The sequence below is a fragment of the Sus scrofa genome, chromosome 6, assembly GCF_054392235.1.
Source record: "Sus scrofa isolate SSC_HxYL_T2T_F1_AM1 chromosome 6, Sscrofa_HxYL_maternal_Yorkshire_Landrace_v2.0, whole genome shotgun sequence".
Taxonomy (NCBI): domain Eukaryota; kingdom Metazoa; phylum Chordata; class Mammalia; order Artiodactyla; family Suidae; genus Sus; species Sus scrofa.
In genome coordinates this window covers 6,103,661-6,121,224 of record NC_139388.1, presented here as the reverse complement: position 1 = coordinate 6,121,224, position 17,564 = coordinate 6,103,661, and the positions used below count along the sequence as shown (strand labels likewise).

Genomic DNA, 17,564 nt, shown 5'->3' with positions numbered 1-17,564 from the left:
CTCGATATGTCCTTTGGAGAGGACCTGTCTCTCCAGTGTGCATAGGGAAGCAAGAGGAAGAGGTTTTAATCTGTATTTGGGCCAACGTGGCCAGAGAGAGAAGGGAGCGAGGGTAAATGAGAAAGGGACAAAGAAGGGCAGAGCTGGCTCGGGTGCCCCTTCCTACAGTGGAACCGTAGAGCATAGGTTCTGCCTTAGTGCAGAAAGAATTCAGGGAGACACAGAGTGACAGGTGAGGGGTTTATTCACATAGGATGCCTGTGAGAGATGCAGGCAGGTGGGCAAGAGAGTGCCGAGGCCCGAGGACTCCGTGGGTTACGGTTTTACAAACAAAGCCAAAGCGAGGAGGGGGAGAAGATCACCTTCGCCCTGGCTGTGGAGTAGAGGTCACATTTCCATCATCAGCTCCTCCTCCGTGTTGGTTGGGGGATCTTTCTGGTCCCCACCTGGTCAGACTGGGACTGTCACGATGCAGTGGAAATAAGCAAAAAGGCACCAACATGTCTTCAAATATGGCGAATCATGTCAGGTTTCAGTACAATGTCACCTTTTCCTGTATTTTTTTGTAGCTAATGTGTGCAGAGAAGTGCGTCCTAGGAAGCTACGTGGGTCTCCTGTTACCATTGTTTTATTGTTTGGGGGCATGTCTCAGGCTTCTCTTGCATGCTTTTGTTTCGAAGCAAGCCTGCTTGGTTTTGTTGTTGGTAAGCCTGCTTTCCTGAGTGGTCATTAACTTAAAGGGGTCTCCCATACTTTTTTCCCTTATTACATTTGCCTAGTGGGATGAGCTATTTAATCACCTGCTTTGGACCTTGACTCTGACTCTATCAACAGTAATCTTTTTCCAAGAGCAGTTCTCTCTTCAAACCAGAGACATTTGTGAGGTTTATTTTTTAAAAGAAAATATATTCCCTTAGGGATTTTTTGTTTTGTTTTGTTTTGTTTTTTGTGGTTTTTTTTTTTTTTTTTTTTTTTTTTGCTTTTGCTTTTTTAGGGCCACACCCTTGGCTTATGGAGGTTCCCAGGCTAGGGGTTGAATCAGAACTACAGCTGCTGCACACCTACAACAATTCGGGATCTGAGCCACATCTGCGGCAACGCCAGATCCTTAACCCCCTGAACAAGGCCAGGGATTGAACCCACAACCTCATGGTTCCTAGTCAGGTTCATTTCTGCTGCACCACAATGGGAACTCCAGAAAGGGGTTTTTTAATATTATGGCTAAGATGTTTTTTGCTGCCTAGAGGTGTCAGGCTTGGCCATTACCAACAACGTCCTGATGCTGTTGTGATTATTACTCTTACCTTGGTACTGTAACCATCAGCTCTGATTTACTGAGCCCCTTCCGCCTGCCAGGAAGTCTCCTTGGCACACAGGATCTCATCACATTCTCAACAGCTCTGGGAAATAAATGTCATTATCCTTTTATTATCGATGAGGAAATCGAGAGCCGGAGAGGCAAAGAATCGTGTTCAAGGTCACAGGGCGGATCGCTGGCCAAGCTAGGATTGGGACACATGTTTGTCTAGACAGTGGAACTCCTCGTTAAACAGATATTGGCCTCGGTCCCTGCTGTACGCCAGGCACTTTGCCAGGCACTGGGATCCAGGGGCGAGTCTGACATGCTGAGACTGTTGACCTCGTGGAGCTTCCAAGCTGTGGGGATAATGTCAGTTGGATTAAATCAAGTCAAGCAGTGACTAAAAATTCTTTTCATCAGAAGGTGTCACATATCTTATTTTTAGTCTTGCTTCAGGATGGTATTTTCTCCTAATTTAAAAAATGCAAACAGAGGTAATTGGTGTTTCATCAAAATTCTCAGTGTATTTTAATAAAGAATATTTTAAATCAGGGAAAACTATACTGCCATATGGAATTGTGTCATGATCTTTTTCCACTCACTGGTCCTGGCAGAGGAAATCTTGGCAGGAAGATCATGCTGCCTTAGGCGCCACTGCCACTTGGTGGCCTGCATCAGAATTGCAGGCATGGTGGCCTCAGAAATGCTCCTCCCCCACCCCTACCCCCACCCACTTTCTGATTCCACTAGAAGGTATTTTTATCCTGGCCGCCTAATCCTCCAGGCCCAGTTGACTGTATTCCAATAGGTGCCTGTCTACTTATAAACTGATTGCGGCCAGATCAATATCAGCTTTCTTTCATCTGTTTCTGAATGTCTGTTGTGTTTGTGACTTTTTTATTGTTATAATCAAATGAATGTTTGCAGGTATCAATGAGAAAGTGTTCTTAAATATACGTGAATACTTGGTTAAACTCTAGAACTAACCTATGCAAATAATAATTTTTTTCATTAGTTGGACACTTTCAAATGACATAAAAACAAAATAAAATGTGACATCTAATTACCTCTTAACCTCATCTCTACTCCAGCCATTCTGGAATTTCCTTGTCTCTCTCACCTGCCTGCTGCCTGTCTGTGCTGTTCCGTCTACCTGGAAGTGCCTTCCTGTAGCTTTGCCTTTTGAATGTATTCTTCAAATGTCAAATCAAGGCTGACTACCTATAGGGAATTACCTTAACGTAAATTCAGAAATGAAAGTGTTGGGTAGCCGTGTCTCTAGAGAGACAAAAGGTGGATTCTGAATGCCATCTTCATCTCTTTAACAACTGTGACCATGGAAAGCTTGCTTCATCTCTCTGAGGCTCAGTGATTTCATTCATTAAGTGCAGATAATAATGTTCCCTCCCCCCACCCCCACATTGTTGTCTGAGTTTTTTTTTTTTAATGTGTGTAAAGTGCATCCTCAGCACCGTGTACCTGGTACAAGCAGTGGGGCAAGTGCCACTGCTGACATTTGGATTCATACAAAGACCTCGAATCTTGATGAATGCCTGCCCAGTAGAGAAGTGTCAAAGGTTTTCCATTGCCTCTTTGATCTTGCTTGCAGAAAAAAAGTCTGTTTCCTGGGAGTTAAAAATAACATAAATGTCCAACCTTGAACTTCATGAAGTGACCTCCCTCCTAGGTCTGTCACTGTATGTCACCCCAGTGCTGGTAAGCTTCCCCACCTGAAAGCCACAGAGATTTGCATGTAGGCAGAAAGGTGTTGAACAACGATGCTATTTTTGGTGATGCTGCTTTAGTCAAGTTCACCGAGCATCTATGTATTGGCACCTGCAATTAGTGGGTTGGTCACTGAGGTGTGTTTATACTATGCTCTCTCTGTGTTTTCCAGCCAAGATCTTAAGTGTCGCTCTGTTTCTCTGACCAGGTGGTTGATAGTGACAGACCGGAAGGGTCCAAGTTCCGGCTCACCGGCAAGGGAGTGGATCAAGAGCCAAAAGGAATTTTCAGAATCAATGAGAACACGGGTAGCGTCTCCGTGACACGGAGCTTGGACAGAGAAATGATCGCCGCGTATCAAGTAAGTACCCCGGTGCCCACCCTGCCCACAGAGATGGGGCTTTCAGAGATGGCTTTCCTCCCACCGAGCTGTTATTTCTGGGCTTCATCAAACCACGGGCAGTGCGGCCTTAAGCGTGTCTCTGTGGGAGCCGAGTGGCATTGAACCCTGACAGAGCAGCAGTAGGGGCCCCTATCTTGTCACTGGACCCCCACCCCCCCACCCCAGTGCGTGAGACTTTGGGCACTGAAAACCAAGAAGGGGGACCCTCTGGGCATCTCGGAGGAGGTCAGAAATCTTGCATTAACGTTAACTTTCCAGAAACTACCTTGATAATGCAGAGCTGCAAAAAGTACAAACCCTTGGACTTGATCGTTCTACTTTTAGAAATCCATCCTAGGGAAAGAGGAATTTAGTTCAATTTTTGTGCAGTGGTGTTATAGCAGGACATGATCCTTAAAATGGAAACAGTTGCTAAATATTCAGCAGCATATAATGGTTAAAATATGGCACGATTTTGCAAGGAAGTTTTCTACAACCATTTAAAATATTTTTGAACAAGTTCTGGTTCTATGGGAGATTTTCAAGATACTGAATGGAAACAGACACACCAACACATATGGTATCCTCATTACAGATGGAGTATTTACACATATCGTGATGGTTATGTGTTTGCAAAGAACTGTGATGGAAGAAAAATCAAAGTGTTAGTGGCTGCGTTTGGTGTTAATGATTTTTTTTTCTTTGTTTTTATTTTCTGATTTTTCTGCAATGTCTGCACATTACTTGTTTATGGGGAAATGACAGGATATTTGTAAAATATTGTAGTTTCAGAAGTTGACACCCATTCCAGATTCAGAGACCAGCACCGTTGCACACAGAGACAGGGGTGAGCACTAAATCTCAGACAGGCTCCAGGTCAGTTCTGTCCCCTCTGGGCCACACCCCGGAGAGTCTGTCCTCATAGCCTCTGTTAAGAACCCAAGCTCCTGAGGGTAGTGAGCTCATTTGTAAGGGATGGGGCAGAACTCCTGACCACTTTCACGAAAAGCCCTTTGCAGGCTTCAGGCCCTGGGGGGCACAGCCCGGCCAGCAGAGTTGCCTTTCCATCACCATTGCCCGTCTCGCATGCATTTCCCTGGGTTGAGGTCTGGGGAGGTAGCCACTTTCTAGGACCAGATTTGGCATCTCTGGTTTTCTCGGTCAAAACACCACGTAAGAGCATCCCAATCCCACTTTAACTATGTTACCTCCTGCTTCCTAAAAAAAAAAGAATAAGCCTGTGCTCTTCGTTTTCTGCAAAGGGGGTGGAGGGACATTGCCAAGTGCTCTGGGGGAAATGAGTGCCCCGGGTCTAGCCTCCTCTGTTGCCATGAGATGCTGACCTTGGGGAGACCATGTAAGCACTGGTCTTCAGGATCCCAAACATAAAAATGAAGATAGAGGAGCTCCCTGACGGCCTAGCAGTTAGGGATTTGGTATTGTCACTGCTGTGGCTCGGGTTCGATCCCTGGCGGGGGCACTTATGCGTGCTGCATGTGTGGCCAAGCCAGCAGTGGCCTACCTGCCGACTGGATTGCTGTGAGTTTCCAATGAGAAGATAGATGAGGGTGTTAGAGGCATTTGGATGCTGGACAAAAACAGGGAAGTGGCGTGATGAAAGCAGGTGGCATCCCCGTCCAGCCTCATGCTGGGCGTTCAAGGATCCCGGGTCCTGGGGGGACTTCCCTCTCAGAGCATTCGCTAAAAGGCAGATGCTCTGAACATCTGCAGGGGGTCCCATCTGTCAAAGAGTGCCAAAGGGTGACCAGTGCGTCCTCAGGGTACACCTGGCGGAGGGCGAACAGGTTGTCATAGAAATTGAATGTTGGCGCCCTCGGAAATCCTCGGATTCAGCTGGACTTGACGGTAACCAGAGGTGACCTGGGAGAAGTCAGTGTCCACCTGCTGCGGAAAAAGCCGGCTGCAGACCTTGGGTAGATGAACTCATTCCCTGCCTGTCATGGGGACTAGCCATTGATTTGCAGACACAGGAACTACAGATAAGCTATAGTTCATAACCTCATAGCATAGCAATTCAGAGCTCTGTGGTTAGCAAATTGCCATTTGAGTCTCAGCACTGCTGTTTACTGTGCTGTTTTGTTTGCTTTGTTTTTTATCTTGGGCCACCCATTTACCCTCTCTGAGAATCTTGTGATTCTTGTCCACAAAGCAGGGATGGTACCAGCATCTCTAAGAATTGTGGAAAATGAAATAAAATTATTTTTGCAAATGCATAGCACAATGCCCAGAACCTAGCAGGTATTCGAAAAATCAGAGCTGCCCTTAATCATTTTTTCCTGAAAAATGATTTAATTTTTTTAGCTAGGTTCCCCAAGTTTTTAACATGTTTCTTACTTTCAACCATGAGAAAGTTGACATTTACCCCAGACTCATGGTTTTTCCTTCTGTTCTGACAGGAAGCAAACATCATAGCATTTGCTGCCCCTCTTTTAAGTGTTAGAGAGAAGGTCCTGGAGGAAGCTGAGCTCTGGGATTCCTTGGGAGGTTGAAGGGGTACGAGATCAAGAATAAAGGAGCCGAAGTCTTCTTAGGAGCGTTCCGTAGGCTGGAAATGGGACTAGCCTGAATCAGAGAAACTGGAAAAGGCTGGTTGACAGGAACAAGAACTGGTAAAGGAGAGGCTAAGAGATGCCTTTTGGAGGTGACGCTGTAGGAGCTATTTTAAGGGCCAAGCAAGGGTTTGGATGCAGGCTTGGCTCAGTGATCCTGTCTGATAAAGTCTGTGGGATCCAAAAGTGGCTTACAAATTAAAGTTGCCCTTTGGGGAGTCTTCTGGACTCCATAAACCAGGGCCAGCCTCTTGGCGAGCATGCTCGTTAGCAGGCAGTGACCTTGATCTCCAGGGACACTGAGAGGAAGATGTCTCGTGGCAGTGGCAGCGGGTGGAAAAGAGCTCAAACACCAGCATTCACAGACCTATGGGGGAATGAGGACAAGGCCCATGGTCTGTCAGGTGGCTTGGTTTTGATGTTGCCAAAGACGCTGGGGACAGACTTTTCCAGGGAGGTTTTCGAATCGTGACGGGCCCCTTCCCTCTGGCCTCCCCACGCCGAACAAAGGGCTGCCACGTGTGACTGTGCAGCGACTTTACTGCGCTAGGGGACGGCTGAGCCGTGAGAAAGGCCTGACCTCGCCCCTGGTTTACCCATCGAAAACTGCACCTCCGTTCAGGGCTGTGTCCACCGGGGGAAGGTGGCCTCTTTCTAATTTCTAATGCTCACAAAGGCATCAGGGGCCAGGGGTGAAGGAAAACTCCACTCATTTTTTTAGATAATTTTATTTTTCTTTAAGTGATAATAGTGATTAAGATCAATGGATCTTGGGTCAGAAAATGGTTCATGTCTCAGCCTTGCTCCTGACTGAGCTTTGTGATCTTGGACAACCCACTTAACCTCTCTGATCTTGTTCTCAGCCACAAAATGGGGATAGTACTAGCACCTTTCCTGATTGTAAAAGATGAGATTACTAGGTTTGCTAACGAGTAATTGCTGAACAGCTCGTAAAATCGAGCCTGGTCTTAGCCTAGAGCTTCCCATCCTCTTCCTTAAAGTGAAGCTGTGTAGTATGTGTAGCTGTTACAACCATAATTTTGTAGGTAGTCGTGCTGGCTGGATTAAAATCATGGACTAGCCCTGGGAACTTGGCAGGATATCTGCCTTGGTTTTTTTAATCTGTGAAATGGGAAAAACAGTCACGCTGATCTTCTAGGATTTAAGGGATTAAGGCTGTGCCTACCTATCAAGCATTTAGAACAGTGCTGGAAACAAGGCGAGCGCTGTGTGTCTGACCGGTGAGAGATGAGTGATGGGAAGGACGAAGGGGGTTCGTGCAAACGCCAAGGACTCTGAGCCGAGGCCCGGCCTGCCCATCTCCAGCATCCTCCGCACTTCTCTTGAACAATCTCGAGTTTATTTCGTTGTTCTGTCATGCGGCCCAGAGCATATCAGTTGACTGATCAGTTCATTCATTCTGTGTATCTTTGACTGAGGACCTGTGGGGTGCTAGGAAACAAGACACGCCAGTGGCTCAGCCCTCACACCCTTGCCTTTAATGCCTATGCTTTCTTTACAAAACAAAATAGATTTACATTCCTGAACAGGCGATAGGCCAGAAGTGGTGCTGGGCCCACCCCTGGCTCAGGGCCACACGCGCCCAGTGGAGAGGCTGCTGGGGCTCTGTGGCCACACGGTGGCTGGAAGGAGGAGCAGGGCTCCGTGGTGGAACTGCGGCCTGAGCCACTTCACCCGCCTCACAAAGGCCTGGCTGCTCATGCCGGGCCTGCCCCCCTGCCTCGTCAGTCCAGTTTTGCCCTGTTTTCTTCGTGTCCTGGCTGAGGATGGTTCCTTTCTCTTCCCCTGTGTTTGGTTTTCCTGTTTGTATTCAGTAAGAACTGGGTTCCTCTTAATAGTCTTCGGACACAAGAATGTGGCAGTTCGGGTTCATTTCAAGCAGCTATTGGCAGTAATTCACTAGCTGAGTAACCCAGTTAGAGCCATCCCATCTCCGGTGGGCTCTGTGGTCAGCAAACCCACTTCTTCAAAGAGCAGAATCCTAGGTCTCCAGTCCCCACATCGCAGTGTCCCCTCTTGCAAGTTTAAAAAGCAGAAAGCACGTGGGTCCGTGGATTGCCATTATAATCACTCCAGAGTGGGCCTCGTTGTTTATTTTAAAGGTAAATGCTCTTCACAAGCGGGTCCCTGCTCTGGTGCTCACATTTCCCAAATCCAACAAAAAGCATCACGAACTCAGCCTCAGCGATGTGCGTGATAAGAAATAATCTGGGGTCCATTTGTCCTCGGGCGCCTGAGTGTGTATCATCATTAAAGCTGTTGTGTATTGAGCTCGACTCTGCTGATGCTGTGCTAAACGGTTCATATGCATTTTCTTAATCCATTTCACACAAGAAGCTTAAGGAGGCCTTAACACCATTTTACAGACAAGCAAATAACTGTTAAATAACTTTTTCAAGGTCTCCCAGCTGCTCTGAACAGAATCTGGGGTCCCTCTCTGTTTCTTTCCACCTCGAAAGCCCTGCATTTTCAGTTACCAAGAAACACTTTCTCCTATTTTTACCTCCAACTAGACGCTGAGGTCTAGTCCGCAAATTCCTGGGCCCCTTTCTCAGGAACTCCGCTTCTTGGAAGCAGATATGACTTGCTGGATGATCCATTCCTTCTTAAATACTGTCTTTTTCCAAGACCCTCTGCCACCTGCCCACTCTCCCTATCGCAGCCCCCAAAAGGGCTTCCCATGCTTCTGACCCGAAGTGGCATGTGGCAAAATAATTTAGCTCTTGCAGTATTGGAAGCTGACACATTAATGCAAAGCCTCCTGAAATATTACTCATTATTATGCATTTTGCCAGCATTTGAGTGATTTGTGAACTCTTCATTGGAATAAAGTACCGTAAATGATTCATGAATGACCAAGTTTATGAAATTCTATAAAAATATTAGCAGGTGGTAATGATTCCCTCACACTGTGACTCTAACCTGCTGGCTGCAGATTTGTCAATATGGGAGGACAGCAGGGGAAGGGGAGACAGCGTCTGTTAGGCAGTGGAGGCTTGGGCTGGGGCCCAGCCAGGGTGAGAGGCAAAACGGGACAGGACCTTGGTGGTAGGCGGGGGTCCGGGGCGGGAGACCTTCTCCCTGCTCTGTTGTCCACAGTGGGAGATGCACCGAGAACTGGCGATGTCAGAGCTGGGCGGGCGAAAGGGGAGTGTTTGGGAAGAGAGAGAACTACATCTCCTGAGCACCTGTTCAGTTCCTGGGAACTCTCTGGAGTTCTGCACACACAAACCTGTGAAATGTTTTGTTTGTTTGTTTACGGGCCATACCTGCAGCATATGGAAGTTCCCGGTCTAGGGGTTGAATCAGAGCTGCAGCTGCCAGCCTACCCCACAGCCACAGCAACGCAGGATCCAAGCCGCATCTGCAACCTGCACCACAGCTCACAGCAACCCTGCATCCTTCACCCACTGAGGGAGGCCAGGGATCGAACCCGTGTCCTCATGGATACCACTCAGGTTCATTACTGTTGTGCCCCAAGGGGAACTCCTGAAATCTGTTTCTTATCTTGTCCTTACTGATCTTAGCTGAGGGCCACCGTGGTTCCAGGATATATATGATTGTTTAATGTCGGTGTTCACATTTATTGAACATGCACAATGTGCCGTGTGCTAAATACCTACACCGTGATCTCGATGAGCTCTGCAGAGATTAAATGACATACAGTTTGCATTCTCAGTTACGGAACTGGCAACTGGAAGCACCTGTGTTCCTGTCTTCAGCACCTGGGCAGGGTTTCATGTCTCCTGAACATTTGCGCACATTTCCTCGGCGATAATGTGCTCTCCCTCGAGCCAGTTTCTTGGATAAGTTTTGACTGCATGGTTGAGAGTATCACTGTGAAATTGGACCACACCTAACAGACAGAGTGGTCCCTGATGCTGTGTTTGCTTCTGCTCGTGAGTCTCCACCCCGGTTCTAAGCCATATGTTGCTCCGAGACAGTTTGGCAGAAATTGCATGAAGGCGAACCATGCTGCTGCCCCGGGGAATATGCGCATCATAGCGTTCGTGATCGTTAAGGCAACTGGGAGATGTAGGTTTACCCGGGCTAGAGTTGCCTGTTGATTTCCATGGCCATGTTCTTCCTGGATGATGCAGACTTTGTGCTGCCCTGCCTAATGTCTACACGTGCAGTGCTCCCCAGCTGCAGGTGTGGGGACAAGCTCCTCGTTCCCTCATCCCTTAGTCTCATTTCCCCCAGTCTTCTGGGTGGTAGTCCACAAAATCCCCTCCAACTGCTGCACAAGGAAAGGGCTTTGTTAAAGGTATAGGCAGTTTATGGAACTGACTAAAGGGCCCACCCACCCTGTTCACATGCAAAATGACCAGAGACAGTAATGCTACAGGAAATAACCAGCTCTACATGATACTATTCCAATGCACGGGTTCTCATCCTCAGTGCTGTTGACATTTGGGGCTGAGGAATGCTTTCTTGTGGGGGCCTGGCTGGTGCCTCGCAGGGTGTTTAGAAGTGCTTAGTTGGCATCTAATGTGTAGTTGGCCTCTAAGCATGAGATGCCTGTAGTATCCCCTGAACTCAGTTTGGACAATCAAAGATGTCTCCAGATACTGCCTTTTGTCCCAAGGGGGGAACATTACCCCCAACTGAGAATCACTCCTCTAGATGTGTCATCATTGCTGCCACCTCTTCCTGCTCCTACAGTGCTCAGAACCGGGTGTTAGCAGCTCTGCCCTGGCTGCCCAGAAATGCTGGGCGCCTCTGATCCCATGCTTTCTGGAAGCTCCGATCCCCAAAGCAGAGCCACCACCCATGCCTTGTATTTCTGTGGCCAAGTCTCCTGCTGGGATGTGTGAGGGGAGAACCACTATCATGTGAAGGACTCCAGCGGAGCTAGCAAGGGGCCTGGGGTGGGGCTGTCACCTGCAGGGTTAGCCACGCCACCAGGACAGTTTTATTCCAGGCGAGAGGCAGGCAGTGATAGGCATGGTTTCCTAGGGCAGGTGACCAGTTCTCGCTTGGAGAATGTGGCTTCAGCCTTGTGATCTTAACCCCTGTCAAGATTATGGTCCTATCGGCCAGTGAGACACATGGCCTAGGAAAGAGTCCTAATTGGGAGGAGAGAGAGAACTTGAGTTAAAAGCTCAGGCTTTGGGATTTCCCGTCGTGGCACAGTGGTTAACGAATCCGACTAGGAACCATGAGGTTGCAGGTTCGATCCCTGCCCTTGCTCAGTGGGTTAATGATCTGGCATTGCCGTGAGCTGTGGTATAAGTTGCAGACGTGGCTTGGATCCTGTGTTGCTGTGGCCCTGGCATAGGCTGGTGGCTACAGCTCCGATTAGACCCCTAGCCTGGGAACCTCCATATGCCGCGGGAGCGGCCCAACAAATGCCAAAAAGACAAAAAAAAAAAAAAAAAAAAAAAAAGCTCAGGCTTTGGAATCAGACCTATGGCAGTTAGAATCTTGACTCTGGTATCCAAAGAACCATATGAAATAGCCATTTTTATAGTTAAATAAAAGGGGGGGTGAATATCAGCCATTTCATGGTTTGTCCTAATGCTACATCTCTCTGGCAAGACGTCTTCTCAAACCTGTTTTCCCTTCCCTCGCATGCGAGTGCGATTGCAGGATCATCTCCTAGGGCCCTTGTGGTTGGGAAGTGGAGTGTGAGAGTCGGGCTCTGCAGAGTCACTGCCCAAGTGTTCAGAACTGGGAGCCATCACTTTCTGTACCTGTTCTGCAGCTGAAGCTCCCTGCAGGGGAGGTGGAGGTGAAAGCAGTTGCTAGGCATCCAGCTGGCAGCTAAATGGCTGAATGTCAGCAGCTCCGTGTGTTGCTCTGTAGAAGTGAATCGTCTAAATGAGCGGTCTTCAAAGCGTGACCCCCCTAGACCAGCAGCAGCATCTGGGAACTTGTTAGAAATGCAAATTCTCAGGCCCCATCTCAGACCTAAGAAGCCCTCTGGGTGGTTCAGACATTTAAGAAGCCCAGGTCTGCATATAGTAGGTGTGAACATCAGGGCAGCTGGCTTGATTCATGAGCTTGCCTCAGTGACAGTGGCCTCTGAACAGATTCCATCACAGTCCTGTGGGGGGGTCATAGGTTTGAGCCTGAAAGGTACTTATTTCTCCAGGTGCCCTGGTCCAGCACTTGAAAACCCTCTCAATCCATCCATACCCTTCAAAACTGCCTTTGTCTTTTTGATTTCGTTAATGGCTCCTGAGATCCAGGCACATTTTTCCCAGGCTTCTTTGTGCTCTCCTGATAAGACTTTGGATGACTGTTAAATACTGTGGTACTGAGTGTTTGCTTACTTCTCAGAAATCAACCTTTTAGGCCAGAGATGAAAGTGTCTTCAGAAGCTTTAAGCCTATCTAGGCAAAGATCATTCCTGACTGGAAGAAGCTGGCCATGGGCTCAGCAGAACTGGCTTTGCGCCATCTTAGATCTGTAACCTTGGGTAAGTTATTTGTGGTTCTCAAACCTGGCTGCACTTAAAAAAAAATCACCTGGGGAGCTTTTCAAACCCCTGATGCTCAAGCTGAGCTCCAAACCAATTAAATCAGCACGCGTTGGAGTGGGACCAAACATCGTACATTTATAAAACTCTCCAGGTGTTTCCACTGTGAAGCCAGGTTTGAGAACCACGAGTTAATAGAACGTATTGATAACCCAGTTTATTCAAGGATCCAATTTACCTAGGATCAGGGTTAATGACACACCTGGGTGGGTGTGTTATGAATATCAAATGAGATGTGCAGGTAGGACTTTCTAACACACAATGGCAGCGAATCAAAGATTTTATCTCCTCTCAATCAGCTGCTTCCGTCCGAGTGACTATTTGAAACAGACTACCTTCTGATGTCTCTTGACACAAGCCCTTTAAAAATTGAAATGCCAAGAAACACAATTTGATAAATAAATAAACAGATTGTCTTCTGACTCACTTTAGAAAAAAATAATTTGGGATTTGGTGGCAGCCTCCCCCCAGGCTAGTACCTTCCAAACGTCTCCATCTGACTCTTGCCTCAAGCTCTGCAAGTTTCCAAGCACTTCATTTTGCAACCTGGCCTTATCTGCCAGGTGCACCTGTTGAAACTGAGGCATCACCTCGGCAGCCACATACCTGGATTAGACCATGGAGTTGCTCCTGACTGATTATTTCTTTGGTCCACTAAGCAAAGCTGCTTCCCCACTCAGGGTAATGGAAGCATAGTTTCTAAACTTCATTAGCACAGACTCCTCTGAAGAGGTTCAGCTTGAATCTTGTGGGGTGGCAGAACCCCACGTTCCTCCCCATGCTGGGCCTTGCGTCCCCGGCACCGGGCCTGCAGCCTGGACCTACCAGACATTTTCATGGCAGGAGTGATGATGATCAATCTTCTTATTTCTTTGCTTTAGTTCTCTCACTACAACCAAATCTGTTTCATTCTAGCCGCTTTTCAAGTTACTTGGTGATTCCCAACACCCCCCTGCCCCCCCCCCCGCAAGATGCTGAAGAACCACAAAATATCAGGACCGCAAGAGTCTTTAGACCCATTTTATGTAACCTGCTAAATTTTCAAGAACAAGTTCAATAATTGACCAGCGGCTTTCACTCTCAGTACTGAAAAGACTGTTGCTGCTGCTTTGTGGTCCCTCCACAGCAGGCACTGTGGCTGCCCCTCTGGGACTGGATCCTGCAAACACAGATAAGATACCCGTTATACCGACCACCACCCACTGTCCATCTGTTTGCATTATCAGAAGGCATACAAGTTTGTATTTTTTTTTTTCATTTTGTAAAAAATGAGCAGGGGAGGGAAGGAGGATTTTGTAGGGGGCAGGGACTAGGAGGAAAAAGAACAGAAGAAAAGATAAAAAAAAAAAAAATAGGCCATCCTCCTCCTCTGGCCTCTTAAAATGGGTTTGATACTTTGGAGTCAGAGGGCAGAAAATGATAGAATTTATTTTTTTCTAATGAGATACTGTGCAAAATTGGAGGTGAGACCTGAAAGTTAATTAAACCAATGGCAAAAGACTGGACAAGATTCCAGGTTCAAGCGCTATGGCTCTGAGGGCAAGTGACAAAAAATGACACTATTGTAAAGCGAGCCATCCCCCTGCCCACCTTGGTTGGGGAAGGGTTGGGAATGAGGGTCGCCATGGTGAAGCTCCCACGAGGGACCCAGACGAGGGAGGAAGAAGCTGGCACTGATCAGTGAAGTCAGCTTTGGGTTTCCCAAGAAATACCTGGAATGGTGGAATGGGGCCTAGGTTCCCCCTGAGCAGGCAGGAACCCAGAGTCCTGTGGTGGGGGTTAAGTGTAAATGTGACCTACATCGTCACAGAGGCTGGGGAGCTGCCAGCCCCCAGGTTTCCCACCTCAATCCTGGCCAGCCCCCTGCCTAATGTGGAATTGGAGCAGATGGCTTCCATTCCCGATTTCACATGGGGAGACTGTGAGCACATCCTAGCATAAAAAGGAGAGTGTAGAGGAGCCCACTCTTCGACCAACTAAGCCTTCTCTTCCAGCCAAAAAAAGTGTAGGAAAACGGTCAGCACTTCTGGAAAGCCAACTTGGGGCTGTCCAAAGGGTGTGCACACACCAAAGCCAGCATGCACCCAGCAGCTCGCCAGGCATAATTCGGAGCAACTACAAGGTGGATGGACTCCGCACAAGTCAAGGGGACGCCTAACTCAGGCCAGCCATTGCTTCAAGGGACTTGGGGATAGAGCAGCAAACCACCAGCAAGTTTCCGCTTCATGAAACCCTGCCAATAAATAGACATGAGCGAGTGTGTAACATGCCAGGTGGTTACCCATGCTGGGAATAAAAATGGAGCAGATTGAAGATACAGGGAGCAATAGAAGCAGCTGCATGGTCCAGGCAGGCCTCACGGGGAGATGACATTTAGGGAAAAGCCAGCTGGAAGGTCTGAGGGCAGGAATGCTGTCCTTCCCTCTCGGGGATCCTTGACATCAGAGGTTCTCATCCAAGGTGACTCTGCCCCCCTGGGGACAAGTGGCAAAGTCTAGGGACATTTTTTTGCTGTTCCAACTTGGTGCTACTGGCACCTAATAGGTTGAGGTGAAAGATGTTGTTCAACATCCTGCAAAGCCCAGGACAGACCCTACACCTCCTGCCCCGCAGGTACCAGCATGGGGCTGGCCTCTCGGAGGGTCTGCTCATGTGCCCTGGCTTGTTCCCTCAGGTAGTCCTCGGGCTTTTTTTTTTTTTTTTTTTTTTATTAGAATGCACCTTTTTATTTTTCTTTCAAGGGAACAACAGAGTCGTTGCGTTTGAACAGACAAGAGATCTGTTCATTTCTAGGGCACAACCCCAAGGGATACTGTCCCTGTCCTTGTAAAGCTCATGGTCTAGTTGGAGATGATGACTTGAAACGAGACACCTACGCCACCAGGGGACAAGGGCAAGGCCTGGAGCAACCTTCCAAGGGATGGTGATCAAAGCAAGCGCTGAAGAATGAGGGACAGTTAGCCAGGTGCCAGGAGAGGGCAGGGCAGGAGGAGAGTTCCAGCGAGAGGGAACAGAGAGTTTAAGATGCCTCTGGAGCAGCGGGAGGGAGTGAGGCTCCTGAGGGAAGCAGGAACGGAACTTGACTTGCACTTGACTGAGTGCTAAGGAATGCGCTTAGACAGCAGATGTTACCTAACTATCTAATGGGCAGATTTGGATTTTGCACAGACCTCTCTGGTTGCCAGTGGAGGGCGGTAGGAGGGGGTGGTCCTGTCTCTGAGTCTCTGAAGCCAGAGTGGCCCAGATCAGATCGAAGTCCTCTTCACCCCCAAAGACGTGGGCAGGGAATCTAAAGTCCTAGTGAAGATACTGCATGTGCCTTTGGATGAAGTAAGAAGCAAGAATTAGAAGACCTGGGCCTACCAGGCCTTGCAGAGTAGGGTCAAGAGCTTGATTTCATTCTGAGGAAGCCTAGGAGGATTTTGAGCAGGGGCGTAACACCCAGTTTGCACTCCAGGAAGATAAAATTTGAGAAAGTCAACAATAACATTCAAATATGCCATGAAATAGAAATTATTCAAACTGCATTCATTCACTGAGAACCCACTACCTAGCAGGCTGTGGAGGATAAACCCTGCCTTGCCAGAGTTGAGCTTCAAGTTCCCTTCCCAGGAGAGTGAATCAGAAAGCCTTTCTTTATTCTAAATCCGCGTGGAGGGTGGGGAGTGCTCTCTGTGTTGGCCTGGTCCTTCCCAGTTAGTGTTGCCCGCCCCTAGGCTCAGAGAGTGTTCTCTGTTAAAATTCCAAGCTTTTAGGCCTTTCTTCTGTGGGAGCTTCTCAGTGGGCTATCTCAAAATTATTTATTAAACAGAGTTGGCTGGAGCTGTTAGCTGTTGATTTCTTTGATTGGCATCTGTGGTAAGATCTTTATTATGAAGGCTTATCTTGTTCTTGCAGAAAGATGTTAGGTACCAAAAGATCATTTCCATATTACTTTCCTTTGTTCTGAAAGTCCAGATATTTGCATAGTGGGTTCCTTTAAGCAAAGTCCATCTTTTTCGGTGCCATTTTGGAACGACGACATGCTTGCTAAGAGGACTTGATTGTGTTCAGTCATTTGTAGGTGCTCATTCCCCGGCTGTGGCTGGGGCCAAACTGAGCCTTGGTCGCTGTGCCAGAGCAGACACTCCAGAGGTGGGATAAAGCGAAAGACAGGAGAGAAGGCCTCGTCAGTGATGCAATGGCTTCTTAGCACGTCAGACATCAGCGGACTCAAGAGCGGGCTAGTGAAGTTTGACAGTGGGAGTCAGGCGGAGGGCCCTGTGCCCTTTTGAAGTTGGCGATGCTCTCCTGGCTTGGGATGCCCATTGAGTCAAAGGCTAACACCTGGGGGACGGCGCAGGGAAGGTGACCTGAGCCACTGCCAGTTCACAGCTGGGAATGCATCTCCTCGTCCTTTTGAGTTTGAGTTTTTAATGCAGAGCCTAAGTGTGAACTCTACCGAGGTCACCTTAGCTTCTGTTTAGTGTTCCTTACTTTCTGTGATGTGAGGCTCTATTAATGACCAGGGGTGTTTATTCCCTGCCCCCCTCAGAACAAGTTTGCTGACCTCTGGATTCAGTGGGCCCTCGTAGCCCTTAGGAATTGGCAGCTCCACAGTCCTTTGACCACCTGATTTTAAGAGTTTTTGAGACCACGGTCAGTCCCAAAAGGGAACTTGTGCATTTCCCTTTTCTGGAGACTTCTGAGGAAAGGCTAAATGTGTGGGGATGCTGTCAGGCCCAGGGATGAACTGACTCCACCGGACAGGACAGGCTTCCCAGAGGCATTTTCATGGAGATACAGCGAAGCCCACTCCCAGATCACAGGTGGGGCTGCCTGGTTCCTCTGCACTCAGCTCCCTGAGAAAATGCAGTAGTGATTGGAAAGGCTTTGCACAGGGAGACTGGCTATGCAGATGTCACCTACAAGATGAAGCTTACCTACCCCTGCTGCAAGCTTGCCTTCAGAGCATCACCCAGGGAGCTGGAGGCCAGCCTGAGCTGCCCTGCCCTTGGGCTACACCCTGACTCTCTGAGTAATAGTACAGCCACCCCCACGATGGTGCCAATAGTGGCCCTTGGTGGGTTTCTCTCTGCCCTC

The 17,564-nt window shown here is 48.3% G+C and overlaps 1 protein-coding gene across 31 annotated transcripts in view; it reads left to right on the top strand.

The window, feature by feature from the left end:
* Nucleotides 1-17,564, top strand: part of CDH13 (cadherin 13) — a 1,446,594-nt gene that overhangs the window by 953,764 nt on the left and 475,266 nt on the right. For 30 of the 31 annotated variants that reach the window (XR_014804745.1, XR_014804744.1, XM_084957934.1 and 27 more), the window contains 1 exon segment: nt 3,234-3,386. Coding sequence is in view for 28 of the 31 variants with exons in the window: in XM_084957934.1 (XP_084814060.1) it covers nt 3,234-3,386 (153 nt within the window). In the remaining 3 variants the exon portion in view is untranslated. 31 annotated transcript variants of the gene reach the window in all.